Source organism: Stegostoma tigrinum, chromosome 35 (genome assembly GCF_030684315.1).
Source record: "Stegostoma tigrinum isolate sSteTig4 chromosome 35, sSteTig4.hap1, whole genome shotgun sequence".
In the NCBI taxonomy this organism is placed as follows: Eukaryota; Metazoa; Chordata; class Chondrichthyes; order Orectolobiformes; family Stegostomatidae; genus Stegostoma; species Stegostoma tigrinum.
The window spans coordinates 21,627,015-21,642,291 of record NC_081388.1 but is presented as its reverse complement, the minus strand read 5'-3'; the positions used below and the strand labels follow the sequence as shown (position 1 = coordinate 21,642,291).

Genomic DNA, 15,277 nt, shown 5'->3' with positions numbered 1-15,277 from the left:
GAGCATGGTGGTAGCATTATGTGGCTCATGTTTTTTTTAAATCACTTTTACCTTTCTCAACAGGAAGCAACCATTGCTGGAGTTGGGGTTAGATCAGGAGCCCTCTGAAGTGTAAATCTCCCAATGCAGCTGGTGCTGGGATTTATTGAAGATGTTTATTGTGAGCCAGATTGCTCATTAATACTTAACTGATATTCAGAGGACCTTATATATTTCAATTTTACAATTTCTCCCTCCATGTTTATATTTTTCATTTACTTCCTATTCTGTGTATCTTCATGTTACATGTTATTCCTGCTGACTTGTAATTGAAATGGGTTGAGGTCTTGGCCTAATCCCAAGATTTCATTGTTCAAGTATATAACGAACTTCTGGAACCATGAGAGCATGGCAGAACGCTGTTCTCCCTGATTTTGAAGGTGGGGAAGAACTTAGTTCCTGTTCTAATGTTTGGACCTAGTCATCCCAACTCAATAAGAAAGTGGAAAGTCTGCTGCCTAATCTGCTAAGTGCTACTGCATGCATTTGCTGGGTTTCTTAATAAATGTTGACCTATGACTTTCCTTAGTCTAATGAGGTTCTACTGGACAAACCAGCAAAGCTGTGGGTACAGTTCATTGCCCCATTTTCGAGTTAGCTTTTCACCAAAAGTGAGTCAGACTGGTTTTCTTTTTATCCTGTAGTCCCTTTTGGAAAGCCTGTGGTTGGAGATACGCTACAAGGATTGATTCAACTGTAATGTTGTTTCATGGTCAAAGCTCCTGCTGATTCTCATTACCCACCTTGTTGAAATACCAGAGAGTCATAAGCACCAGTAGAATGTTACCCGAGAAAACAGAGCTTTCAGCAGAGGTGAATGTAAAGGAAAAGTAAGGTATATGTATGTAAATGGCACCAAGCCCAACCTTCTTTGTCCAATTACTGTGTATTACAGTACTGTTCACAGAAGGTTCTGCCTCTGTGGCTTCATCAGATTCATTTTTCTACTTGTATTCTCAATTGATGAATATAATTATGGATGTTGTAAGTTGTGTGCACAGCATAATTCTCTTTATCCTCATTATTTTACTGAATTGTCTCAGGCATCAACTATCTGTACGTTGAACTGCTGAATGTCATCTTTTCTGCCTCACTAGAATGTACAGAATTGAGGCTGATCGGTGTAGAAGATGTGATATCAAACCAGATTTGGCCTGTTATCAATAGTATTTGACTGCAGAATATAATAGTGACAGGCAATGTAGAGATCATTCAAGCGATCCAATGATAAAATACGAGTAATATTCATATGATGAGCATTCTCTATCATGAATTGCTTTCTTAGATTCAAGCATGGTATATACTAATAGCCTAGTTGGTGTGCTAACCCTCCTTTTTCCAAGGAATTTAAAAGATCAATTTTTGGCTATTTACAGAAGATTGATTGTATTCTGGTTTTATCTAATTTTGTTGCATTGTACTGTTGTGTGTGATTGTGTGGAAGATGAACAGTGAGTAATTGCTTAACATTCTCTTAAGCAATTACTCACTGTTCATCTTCCACACAATCACACACAACAGTACAATGCAACAAAATTAGATAAAACCAGAATACAATGTTTGGTTCTTTTGTTTAAGGATCTTTCAAGAGATTGAAACCCATCAAGCCAAACTTCAACAACAACCTCCATCCGGCCGTATCCTCTTGCAAGCCTATCAGTCCAACTGCCAGTTTTTCTCTCAAGAAATGCATTCAGTGACTTCCGTAGCATGTTTTTGTACAAAGTTCAGATTGTCAAAGCGAATATTCTTGCTAAGTAATGATTTTAAACTGCCTCCTTTTCAGTATCCACCCATCACTCCCTATCATGTACCTACATTATGCAATATGTTCTTATGTACAAGTCTATGTAAACCATATTTTCACTCAATTTTCTTTTAGTATGCTAACTGCTCTTTTTCGAAGGCTCATCTGATTAGCACTGGGGTGAAGAGACTGTTCTTTGTATGTGAGAAAAGAGAGTGAGTGTCGACTACATACAGTGAGCCTCTCTTATGACTGTCCATGTTCATCTGGGAATTTATTTATCCCTATAAATTTTAGTATGTATTTGAGAGCAAGAAGGCATTATAACAAGGTAAATCTCAGCAAGTACTCCCATTTGTACATTTTATACCCAGTGACTTCATTTAAAAAACGCATTTAAGGTATTGAGGAAAGCAAGATTGGATTTAATTGTGATGTAACTATCTAGTCAACACTTATCATCTGGGTTTACACAAGAAGAATAGTTATATTATGACATACTTCAGAAGCAGGTGGAACTAGACCTTGGGAGTCACTGGGTTAGGTAGCAGAAGACAACTAGCCTATGACACTATTGCCCAGCAATTAGTTAGTGCTTTGACAAGGAAAGAGAAATTAAAAAGGGGAGAAATGAAGGCCATCATCCTCAATTGCAAAGGCTCTTTCCTGGTGTGCATTCATCACGGTATTTACATCAGGAATTAATATTTAAGTTCTGTCATATCAGAGAACAGTAGTTGTTTGTTCTGTCAGGCATGGAATTGTCAGCAAAAATGTCAGTTTTTTTTAATATGTTGACTGCATTTCTTTAGTCTCTCGTGTCTGAGATTAGAGAATTTAATGAATCAAAAAATCAACAATCCCACAACTGAATGATTTCTTGAATAGCTCTGTGGCGATGCAGCCCTTTCTGTTTAAGGGCTCTGACACGTGTCACAGCAAACTGTAACTTAATCCTAGGGCTTTTGTGATGTAAATTAACATAATAATCCCTGAGACTAGGTTACAGACTCATTGCTGAATAATATTTTATGTATCTTTGGTTCTCCACATCTAATTTTCACTATGTGGTTGGAGGTTGCGAGATTTCATCCTTGGCGAACACAGAGTGTGGCAGTAAGGCCACAACAGTTAGTCAATGTATTCTTAACCCAAAAAGTCTTAGCTGCTCACTCTTCACTAGCTTCAACTACAATCTATGCCTTGATGTCAGGAGGGTCAGTCAGTGGTGATTTCCCTTCACAGTCAATGCTGACCGTCCTCCCTGCAGAATGACCATTTGGTTGCAATGCAAAGAACTGTCAGTGGTTCTGGAACTTTATCTCAATGTTGGATAGGAGAGGAAGTGAAAAAAACTTCCAAAACATAAATTTTTATTGTAATATTTTCAGACTGACATGATATACTTTTCATTTGCAATCTTGGGAATGCAAGATATTAGTCTGATGCATAATTTTTGCAAGTTCATTAAAAATTATTGCAATATATATTAAGTCATTCCATACACAGTATATATTATAACCCAGTAACCAATAATTGTAGCAATCTCTTCAGCCCTGCCCAACTAGTGAATATGATATCCAAACATTATTAGAGGTGTCCACTTAAAGGCTGGTCTCTGGCTAAGGTGTGAACTAACATGATATTTTTCTTGGTTCTCATTGCAGGGGCAGGCAGAGGTTAACTTAAAATTGATAATTTCATGGCAAATTAAATCAAGTTTAGTTTCACTTATGAAGTGAATTATTTCCTCCAGCACTTCTAATTTTCCATTTAATAACTGTCAGTGTGTTTTTCCTGTTTCTTATTCCTCTGCACTCACTGTGTGGGTTATCATGATGTATTTATCTTGCAATGAGGTAATTTTTACCAAAGCTTCAATCAATCTTTGTTTCCAGTAGAAAATATTTTTCTTGCCAACTTGTGTCTTCTCCCAGTTAAGAATGTGACAGTGCATGGATGGATAAATAAATAAGGACAGTCTGCTCAGTATGGAAGAAGGCAAAACAGCAGAGAAGACCAAAGAATAGAGAGGAATGGGATAAAACCATTAAGACCACTTCTCAGTGGTTTAGATTCCATCTAAGCTGAAACTTATTGATTTATGATTTTGAAATTATGATTTATCCATAATCAGACTCTACCTGAAACCATGTTAGTCAGGCACCTAGTTGAAAATTTTTGGGAGGATTGCATGTTCTCAGGAAATATGTGGGGGAATAATGGGGGAGACAGGAAATAGAATGCTGAATATATATTTTATATATTCATCATAAGAAATCTGTTGCCTCTATAAGAAGTTTTAATTAAATTGCCAACTGGACATTAAAATGTTTCTATTTATTTGTTGTTTATAACATTGCTGTTTTGTGTTTCATTTGAAGAAATTAATTTATAAGTTTTTGAAATTTAATAACTAGATTAGATCCCTAGTCAACTATGACACCACTTGGAAATCTGACTTCACAGTGTCTTATGAGTATTATAAAAATGGTTTTGCTCTCCACTGCAGCAGCACGAATGTGTGTTCATTGTGTTGTTGTGTTGTACCTATGTTAGGCACTGAAAGTTGCATTAAAGCAATTTCTTACTTAAGCATTAAGCCTTAAAAGATCAGAGAAATTCATTTGCTAGGCTTTGAATTGCAAAGTCACACTATTTCCTTTAATCTATACTGTCATGACATTAAGCAACACCTAATAGGAACTTGTGTTGTTGGAGTGAAACCAAGTATTATATGCATTAATGAATAATTTAAATTATTTTGCAGCTTCTAATTGGTCACAGATTTGATGTGAACACAGACTGGTGCAATGGTTTCCTATCCAAAATTGTAAAAAACTACATTATGAGGGAGGTTGTTTCCCAACCAAGTTACTTAATGTAGCGTGGCTGACATGATTGCTGGGGCCTGTGCTTTGTGTCTCCTGTGTCCTGTTTCCCGATTTACTGCATTGTCTATATTGGTCCTTCAGGTTTTTATAACTGTGATTTCTGTTTTCTTAGTCGTCTCTGTACTTGCAGTATATGTAAAAGCTTTTTTGGTTTTTTTTCTACACTGACCCTTTTCTCGTCTTTCTTGACTTGCTGGATCAGGAGCCTAATGGGGTAATATTTCTGCTCTTTCTCTTTATAATAGTCAGCAAATTTGCATTGTGTTCTATTCTTCTCTGTATATCTCTCCATGTTTCTCTCACTCTCAATTTTATATCTATTTATATATGTACGTCTGTGCGTTTTGGTAAGTGATTATGTCGCAGTTCTGCTTGGTGCAAGATACGCCATTGTAACAAATAGTACTGAGGCTGAATTTTTAAATAATAACAGTAATGTGACCGCCTATCCAGTTTTGAATTGACTGGCCTAAAAAAGACTTTATGCACAAATAGACCTGTTTATTTTACTTTCAATGATGAGCTGATCTGTCTTGCAGTAGCACAACCATAAAACCTTTTTCCATTAATGTATGAGCCTTTTTTAAAAAAGCATGTCACACTATTGGAACTTATTGCAGAATCTGGCTCCAGCCACATCTTCATTTAGGCATATAGTGAGTCTTAATACAGTACAAATGTGAATTCAGACATTAGGGTTGAACAGCATCACTTGTCTGTTAAGTTTGGTCGGTGAGATTCAATGCCTCAGCACTGAAATTGAATTTGAGAAATTATGTTTGTGAAATACTATTCCTTGCTGATGGTTCGATTTATTCAGATATTCATAAGCAGCAATGTGCTGCAAGTAGTTCAGCAGTAGACAGCTATGGGTTATGCATTATTTGTGTTTATGTAGTAATACATGAAATGTATACTAAAAAGAACCTCATAATTTGTGATTTGGCAGAGACTCTAAGTTTAACAAATTAGACCAATGAAATATGAATGAAGGAAAGTGTAATGGTTTATATTGGTCAAGAAGTATCTGTAATCTGGTATCTGTAATCATGAAAGCTGAATGTCTGAAGCCCAGAGAAATTTTCCATGAGAAATAGCTATCGAATGCATACAGAAAAATCACCAGTGTTATGTGCAGAAGGAGGTTGTTCAGCCCATTGTGTCTGCACCAACTATCTAATAAGCATTACAACTCAGTGTCGTTCTTCTGCCTTTTCCCTGTACCCTGGCATGTTGTTTGTATAAAATTGCTATAAATTCACACTGGTGACCCTACTCATTTTAGAGGGTGTGTGACTAAGGAAGATGATGGTATGGTGGTAGTGTCACTGGACTAGTATCAGAGGCCTGGGTTAATGCAATTGAATTTCAATTCAATTTTATTTTTGAAATTCAGCATTAAAGTCAAAATCTGGAATTGAATGCTAGTCTTAGTAATGGTAATGATGAGTATATAAATTGTAAAAACCCATGTAGTTCAAAAAAAATCCTTTTGGGAAGGAAATCTGCTGTCCTTACTTGATCTGGCCTGCATTTGATTCCAGTACTACAGCAAGTTGGCTAACACTTAACTGTCCTTTGAAATCACCTTAACAAGACACTCAGTTCAAAGACAATTATGGTGGAAAGCAAATGCTAACCTTTCCACTGAAACCCACTAAAGGATAAAAGAAAAAGTTCATTGACGCAAAGTATTATAGCATTTTGCATTCATTTTTACCTTAAAATGAAACATCAAAATTCATACAATGATTCATCTATCGAACCTGAAAAATATGGTGCCCTGAATTTGATTGAGTGAGCACAAATATTTAATTTTTTTGAGAGTAAGCTGGGACTGGAAATAATTCAGCAGTCCTGAGTTTCTGCCACTAGAAGAGTGAGAGTTAAGATTGCTGACATTACTCCCTGAGTAGAAAGGCAGTAACAAAAACAAAATGGATCAGCTTTAAACTGCAAGAATGGGAGGTTACTACGCTAAAATCATTATAAAATCACTTGTAGATCAAAGAATCAATCTCAAGTTTATCAAATGCTTTAACAATATCATTGACATTTTAAGCCAAAGTTGCGTCTTGTTAATTCATCAAAAATGATGTATAAATTATATCATTTCCTGGAAGCTAGGAGTTTGGACTGTAAGTTAATTTTCTGCTCAATGAGGACAGGTTCAGTCTAGATTGATGGAACAAAGATCTCTTCTGTCTGTTGGTGGTAAGGATCCTGTAGAAAATGAGATTAGACAGTTTCAAAACAGGTCCTTATTGAGTATGGGCCCTCACCACAGAGGTGCTAATAATGATTAAGAACTACGTTGACAAGTTCATTTAAAAAGACCAATGGATATTTGGTTTTAGAAATTTAAAAATGTCTCACTTCTAGAAAGTAGCTGACTTATTTCAGCTTGGGGATGAGATATATTAATGAATGTAAAACTAATTAAGGCCGATACTGTTGTTTCATTTCAAAGCTTTGACATGCCTCACTTAAATCAACAAAATGCAAAAGAAAAGGGCTTAGTCTTCAATTTTTTCATGTTTTAGTGTTTGTATTTAAACATTGTTCACTTTCTCTCTGTGTGGATTAATTAACATAACTAACAAAGAAAGCCTTTGGGGGACATGAGTTCTCTACCCTTTAAATTCAAGATACCCAATTGTAATCACAGTAATTGATGTGTGTATCACTGACTAATCAGTTTCTCAGATGTTTACTATTAGCTTTATGGTGTGAAATACAATTGGAACATAAAGGCTTTAACCTCCAGGTACAAACATTCAAACATAATTTTCAGTGTTACATATTGTACGGCAAATAATGATTTACAGTCCTGTGGAAAATAACTGCAAAATGGATTCGGTACGCTTAGCTGAAATACGATGCTTAACAACAAAAACAATTCATATATAGTGCTCCAATGTGCTTCCCAGGAGCATTATGAAACAAACTAGTGTTATTGTATGAGATGTTTCCATTCTGATTTAGTTAAGTTATAACATTTTTTCACATATTTAGGGTATTTGATTATCTAGGTCAGGGTTTGTGCTGAGTAGTTTGAGAAATTTGTTTAGCGATGCTTTAATTAATTGAAAGATTGCAGCATGCCTGCCAAATGGCTTACTTCTGATGGAGCCTGTCTTTCAAGAAACTTGACATTAAAAGCTACCTGCTTTCCTTTTGCATTGAAATACAACTAAAATAAGAGAGATTTTTAAAAGAAATTAAAGTTGACCAAAAATTGGGAGAAATGATTGCATTACGAGTATACAAGGTGTAGAGCTGGATGAACACAGCAGGCCTGCTGTGTTCATCCAGCTCTACACCTTGTAATCTCAGACTCCAGCGTCGGCAGTTCCTACTGTCTCTGCATAATGAGTGTGTTTGCCCAGGTCTTCATTTGAGGTGCATACAATGTTTTGTGTACCAAACAAAAGGTGACTTTTTAGATGTATAAAGAAGGAACGATTGTACATAAACAAACATCTTTGTCCAAAGTTCTAATCTAGTATTGTGTTATTTTATGAGTTTTTTTTAATTTTATTGCTAGTGGGAGCAAAGGGAAAGATCTGAACACCATCAAATCTCTGAGAGTGCTTCGAGTGCTACGACCCCTTAAAACAATCAAACGGCTGCCTAAACTCAAGGTAATACTGGTTCAATTGGTGGACTGTCTTTAGTGCCTGATTTCTTCACTCCATTATTTGGACACTAACACAGTGTTCCAGGAAATTAGGAATGTGAAAGGACCACTTTATGGCCATGTAAAGTTTTGTTACAAAGACGTTGAGAAAACTTATATTTCTAGTGACATCACAAAAGTCAATAAGTTAAAGGCTACTAGGAAATCTTGCTAAACATGTACGAGATGCAGTTACACATAATGATTAGTTTTTGTCAGTTTTGACAAATGTGGTAACTTTTTCTCATTTGATTGCTCTTTCTATCTAGGCTGTTTTCGATTGTGTGGTAAACTCCTTGAAGAATGTGCTCAACATCCTGATTGTTTACATGCTCTTCATGTTTATTTTTGCTGTGGTTGCTGTGCAGCTATTTAAGGGCAGATTTTTCTACTGCACTGATGAATCCAAAGAGTTTGAGCGGGACTGCAGGTACTTGACTGCTAGTATAATTCATAAGAACACCAACATATCATGCTATAAAGTAGCAGAATGCAGTGTCTTAGACCCTGAATAGGAACATATTGAAGGAACAACAACTATTAAATATGTGAAGAAGATTTATTTTTCAAGGGCAACAAGTGATGGGCAATAAATGCTGACCTAGCTAGCAATACCTGCACCCTGTAAATGAATAAAAACATCCTCTGAGCTGCTGTTTTGTACATTTCAGGAAACTGGAGAAGCCTCCAGATTAGGTCATCTACCATTGCAAGTCTTGAGTAGAGGCTGATGTGTATTGCGGGGAGATAAGAGAAGTAATAGAGTGCAGCATATAGCAAGCATTAGAATTTCCAATGATTTAATTGTTTAAGCAATTACATTTTTAATGGTTTGTCAGGGGAAGAATTACTTTTGCTCCCTGGACTTGGATAATACTGAAAGATGGATTAAAACTTTGCTGTGTCCACATTGGCTACTTGCTACTCCTTTCTGCTCCTCTGATGCTGCTTGACCTGCTGTGTTCATCCAGCTCTACGCCTTGTTATCTCAGATTCTCCAGCATCTGCAGTTCCTACTATCTCTAGCTATCACATCTTCCTGCATTACAATAATCATTACATTTTAGAAGTACTTTGTTCACTATTAATTGTTTTGGAACATCTTGATATTTTGAAATGTATATAAATTAATGTATACTTTGTCGGCTTTTCATGATCTTTTTGCTTTGTGAATGATAACTGCTTGTTAAATATCTATTTTGACATTAATCCTTGACTGACTGTGGGCTGTGTTAGTCCAATTGACTAGATGGTTTGTGATACAGAATAATACCAAAAGTGTGGGTTCAATTCTCACACCGGCTATGGTTACCATGAAGTGCCCGCCTTCTTGACCTTGCCTGTCACCTGAGGCATGGTGACCATCATGTCAAGCTTGTCATTATAACCAACAGAAAGAAATACAATTTAAGCATGTCCAAACCTAGTTTGTTCCTCCTGGAAGTAGGTTTCAGTTAGGTCTCCGCCTAATTCTGGCTTCTTGTACTCACTGATGCCTTGTTCTATCATAGTGTTTTAGAGGTTCCTCAAGGTCAGTGTCCTGCTCCTCAATCTCAGAGATTTCTATTGATCCCCCATTTTGTCTACATCTGGCACCTTGCTCACCACCTCTCCTTGTTGCTCCAGCAGTGAAGAATACTACATATCCCAATGATGTCGCATATGCATCATGGGTTAGGCTGTAAGGCCCTGCCACAGTGGCCCAGGCATAGAAACTTCATATTAAGGGGGCCTGTGATCTCTTCCCCTGTGTCCCTGGTAGAAGCATAGGCAGCATTGCATCTTTGACAGTCTGAGGATTTTGTAAATGTATCATTAACCATGTATGGAGGGGGTACCCTTTGTCTCCCAGCAGCCATCCTGAGGACCGTGGAAGGACACAGAAATCTGAAAGTTCTCTAGAATGTATGCATCATAGCAGCTCCCAGGATACCTGGCACACAACTCCAAAATCTGTCATTGATGGCCACAACTGAGCTGGACTTTGATGAAATCTGCCGCTGTTGATAGGGCACTGTCAAAGCAATGTGAATGCAGTCTAAAGCACTCTGCACCTGTGGGAAGGCAGCAATATTAGAGAAACGTACTGTCCAAGATGCTTGACTGCCCTTACCAAAAGGGAAGGTAATAAACTGATGTAATCTGGATAAAATGGCATCTGTACTTCCCAGATGCATTTGGGAGCCAGTGATTGAGAGATGCCACACAGGTCCCCAATTACTCCTTGTAACAAACTGATGGCGTAAAACTCAAGGGTGGCTGTGACTTCACCAAGTACAGGGATGGAATAGCCACTGATTCCTTCCGAGCACAGGTCCTGCTTCAGCAGATGACACAACCTAGTAACAATGTAGTCTGGGACATTTTTAGACTCTGTTTGCAGAGGTTCTGTGACATGTATGGTTTTTACCAGAGATTTCCCTGGACCGTCAGAGGCTGAGGGATGACTTTATAGAAGTTTATAAAATCATGAGGGGCATGGATAGAGTGAATTGCCAAAGTCTTTTTCCTAGGGTAGGTGAGTTCAAAACTAGAGGCCATAGGTTTAAGGGGAGAGGGAAAAAATGTGAAAGTGACCTAAGGAGCAGCTTTTTCGTGCAGAGGATGGTGCATGTTTGGAATGAGGTGCTAGAAGAAGTGATGAAGGCTGCCACAATTACAACATTTAAAAGGCATCTGGGTGGGTACATGAATAGGAAGGGCTTAGAGGGATATGGGCCAAATACTGGCAAATGGGACTAGATTTATTAGAATATCTGGCTGGCATGGATGAGTTAGACCAAAAGGTCTGTTTCCGTGCTGTACAACCCTCTGACTCGATAATAACCGTGAATTGGTGGGTTTGGGGTCTAATCATGAGCAAAACGATGTTGCTGGAAAAGCTCAGCAAGTCTGGCAGCATCTGTGGAGGAGAAAACATTGTTAATGTTTCGGGTCCGGTGACCCTTCCTCAGGTGGCCATGCAAAGCTTGCCATCTTTCAAAATCTGTAGATTCTGTAATAGTCTTGGCAGATTGGTGGCTAGTAAATGTAACTTCACTGTTGAAAAGATGAGGGAGGGAGAAAACCAGGGCTTACAGATCAGTTAACAATAGTAGCAGCATGGAAAATGGTGGAGTCTGTTATAAAATTTGTTTTAATAGAACATTTAAGAAGTAGCAAAAATACTACTCAAAGTTAACATTGATTTTTGAAATGGAAATCATGTATGAAAAGCCTATTGGAATCTTTTGAGGATGTAACTAGTAGAATAAATCATCAACAGCCAGTGAATATTGTGTATTTGGATTTTCAGAAAGTGTCTAATAAAATGCCACCTAACAGATTAATGTCCAAAATAAAAGCACATGGGATTAATATATTAGTATGGATTGAGATTTTGTTAATAGACAGGAAAGAGAGAATAGGAATGAATGAGATAACAAAGCGTGAAGCTAGATGAACACAGCAGGCCACGCAGCATCTTAGGAGCACAAAAGCTGACGGTTCGGGCCTAGACCCCAGAGAGCTCTCTGACGAAGGGTCTAGGCCCGAAACGTCAGCTTTTGTGCTCCTAAGATGCTGCTTGGCCTGCTGTGTTCATCCAGCTTCACACTTTGTTATCTCGGATTCTCCAGCATCTGCAGTTCCCATTATCTCTGATAGGAATAAATGAATCTTTTTCAGAGAGAAATGCAGTGACAAGCAGGTACCACAGGATTTGAGACTTGGGCCCGAGCAACTTATAACTTATACCAACAATTTTGATGAAAGAATCAAATGTAATGTCTCTGCACTTCACCAACACCTTCCACCCCAACCTCCAGTTCACCTGGGCCATGTCCAGCACATCCCTCACCTTCCTGGACCTCTCAGTCTCCATCTCAGGCAACCAGCTTGTAACTGATGTCCATTTCAAGCCCACCAACTCCCACAGCTACCTAGAATACACCTCCTCCCACCCACCCTCCTGCAAAAATTCCATTCCCTATTCCCAATTCCTCCGCCTCCGCCGCATCTGCTCCCACGATAAGACATTCCACTCCCGCACGTCCCAGATGTCCAAGTTCTTTAAGGACCGCAACTTTCCCCCCACAGTGATCGAGAACGCCCTTGACTGCGTCTCCCGTATTTCCCGCAACACATCCCTCACACCCCGCCCCCGCCACAACTGCCCTAAGAGGATCCCCCTCGTTCTCACACACCACCCTACCAGCCTCCAGATACAACGCATCATCCTCCGACACTTCCGCCATTTACAATCCGACCCCACCACCCAAGACATTTTTCCATCCCCTCCCCTGTCTGCTTTCCGGAGAGACCACTCTCTCCGTGACTCTCTTGTTCGCTCCACACTGCCCTCCAACCCCACCACACCCAGCACCTTCCCCAGCAACCGCAGGAGATGCTACACTTGCCCCCACACCTCCTCCCTCACCCCTATCCCAGGCCCCAAGATGACATTCCACATTAAGCAGAGGTTCACCTGCACATCTGCCAATGTGGTATACTGCATCCACTGTACCCGGTGCGGCTTCCTCTACATTGGGGAAACCAAGCGGAGGCTTGGAGACCGCTTTGCAGAACACCTCCGCTCAGTTCACAACAAACAACTGCACCTCCCAGTCGCAAACCATTTCCACTCCCCCTCCCATTCTCTAGATGACATGTCCATCATGGGCCTCCTGCACTGCCACAATGATGCCACCCGAAGGTTGCAGGAACAGCAACTCATATTCCGCCTGGGAACCCTGCAGCCCAATGGTATCAATGTGGACTTCACCAGTTTCAAAATCTCCCCTTCCCCTACTGCATCCCTAAACCAGCCCAGTTCGTCCCCTCCCCCCACTGCACCACACAACCAGCCCAGCTCTTCCCCCCCACCCACTGCATCCCAAAACCAGTTCAACCTGTCTCTGCCTCCCTAACCGGTTCTTCCTCTCACCCATCCCTTCCTCCCACCCCAAGCCGCACCCCCATCTACCTACTAACCTCATCCCACCTCCTTGACCTGTCCATCTTCCCTGGACTGACCTATCCCCTCCCTACCTCCCCAACTATACTCTCCTCTCCACCTATCTTCTTTACTCTCCATCTTCGGTCCGCCTCCCCCTCTCTCCCTATTTATTCCAGTTCCCTCTCCCCATCCCCCTCTCTGATGAAGGGTCTAGGCCCGAAACGTCAGCTTTTGTGCTCCTGAGTTGCTGCTTGGCCTGCTGTGTTCATCCAGCCTCACACTTTATTATCTCTGTAAGTATATTGATGATACAACATTAGGTGGTATAGTATGTGATGAGGAGAATGTATAGGCCTTCAGGGCAAGTTGAGTGAGTGCTTAAATGCATAACAGATGCAGTATAACATGGATAACTGTGAAGTTTGTTAGGCAAAACAGAATGGCAGAGTATTATTTAAATGATTGTGAAATTTTGATGTACAGAGGGATCTTGATGGCTCCATACACAGGTCACTGAGAAGAAGCATACAGATGCAGCAAGCAGTCAGGAAGGTAACCGTACATTGGCCTTCATTGCAAGTTAATTTGAGTACAGGAGCAAGGAAGTTTTACTGAAAATATATAAGACCTTGATAAGACCACACCTGGAGTTTTGTGTGTGAAATAATTCCACAGATTCCGGTATCCTGTCACCAAGTCAGCCTTTATTTACATGTGAAGAGCCGTTGACACCGATCTAATTCCCTCAGAGCCAATTCACAGTGTGAACAGTGAACTGAGACTGCTGTTGTTATCTTTTTGCCTGGACTCCCTGATTAGACAAGGGTAAGAGCCCCAGTCAGGAAACTCGTATTCTATGAGGTCTATGTGGCTGATCTCGTTACAATCACTACATCTCTCCCCCTCTGAGTACAAGGACATAGGCTGGTTCTTTTTCTTTGTGTCTCCTCCTGGGGCGTTTTAGCACTGGGTCAGGTTCTTCCAGCTCTGCCTCAATATGGGTGGCATGTAACACAGTAGCTTGCCTCTTTTATTTCTCTATTTATTTGTGGGATGTGGGCGTCGCTTGCTGGCCAGCATTTCTTGCCCACCTCTAGTTGCCTTTTAGAAGGTGGTGTTGAGCTGTCTTCTTGAACAGTTGTAGTCCCCCTGCTGTGGGTTAACCCACAATGCTATTAGGGAGAGAATTCCAGGATTTTGACCCAGCAACGGTGAAGGAACAGTGACATATTTCCAAGGTAGGATGGTTAGTGACTTGGAGTTGGTGGTGTTCCCATATATCTGATGCGCTTGGCCTTTTAGATGGAAGTGGTCATGTGTTTGGAGGGTGCTGTCTGAGGATCTTTGGTGACTTTCTGCAGTGCATCTTGTAGATGGTACACACTGCTGTTACTGATCGTCGATGATGGAGGGAGTGGATGCTTGTTGATGCAATGCCAATCGAGCAGGTTGCTTTTTACTGGATGGTGTCAAGCTGCTTGAGTGTTATTGGGGCTGCATTTATCCAGGCAAGTGGGGAGTATTTCGTCACGCTCCTGACTTATACCTTGTAGATGGTGGGCAGGCTTTGAAGATTCAGGAGGTGAGTTACTCGCCTCAGTATTCCTGGCTTCTGGCCTGCTCTTGTAGCTACTGGTGTTAATATGGTGAGTCCAGTTGAGTCTTTGGTCAAAGGTAATCCCCAGGATGTTGATAGTGGAGGATTCAGTTATGGTAACACCATTGAATGCCAAGGAACAATTATCTCTTATTGGTGATGGTCATATCCTGGCATTTGTGTGGCACAAATGTCATTTGCCACTTGTCAGCCGAAGCCTGGATTTTATCCAGATCTTACTGCATTTGAACATGGACTGCTTCAGTGTCTGAGGAGTCATGAATGGTGCTGAGCATTGTGCAATCATTGGTGAACATTCCCACTTCTGACCTTACGATGGAGAGCTCATAGACCTCATAGAATACGAGTTTCTTGACTGGGGCTC

The 15,277-nt window shown here is 40.1% G+C and overlaps 1 protein-coding gene across 4 annotated transcripts in view; it reads left to right on the top strand.

The window, feature by feature from the left end:
• LOC125447460 (voltage-dependent P/Q-type calcium channel subunit alpha-1A-like) overlaps window positions 1-15,277 on the top strand; it is a 606,466-nt gene that overhangs the window by 402,299 nt on the left and 188,890 nt on the right. For all 4 annotated transcript variants that reach the window (XM_048521818.2, XM_059639809.1, XM_059639808.1 and 1 more), the window contains exons 25-26: window positions 8,228-8,324; window positions 8,629-8,789. In XM_048521818.2, coding sequence (XP_048377775.2) covers window positions 8,228-8,324; window positions 8,629-8,789 — 258 coding nt within the window. The remainder of the gene's footprint in view (window positions 1-8,227; window positions 8,325-8,628; window positions 8,790-15,277) is intronic.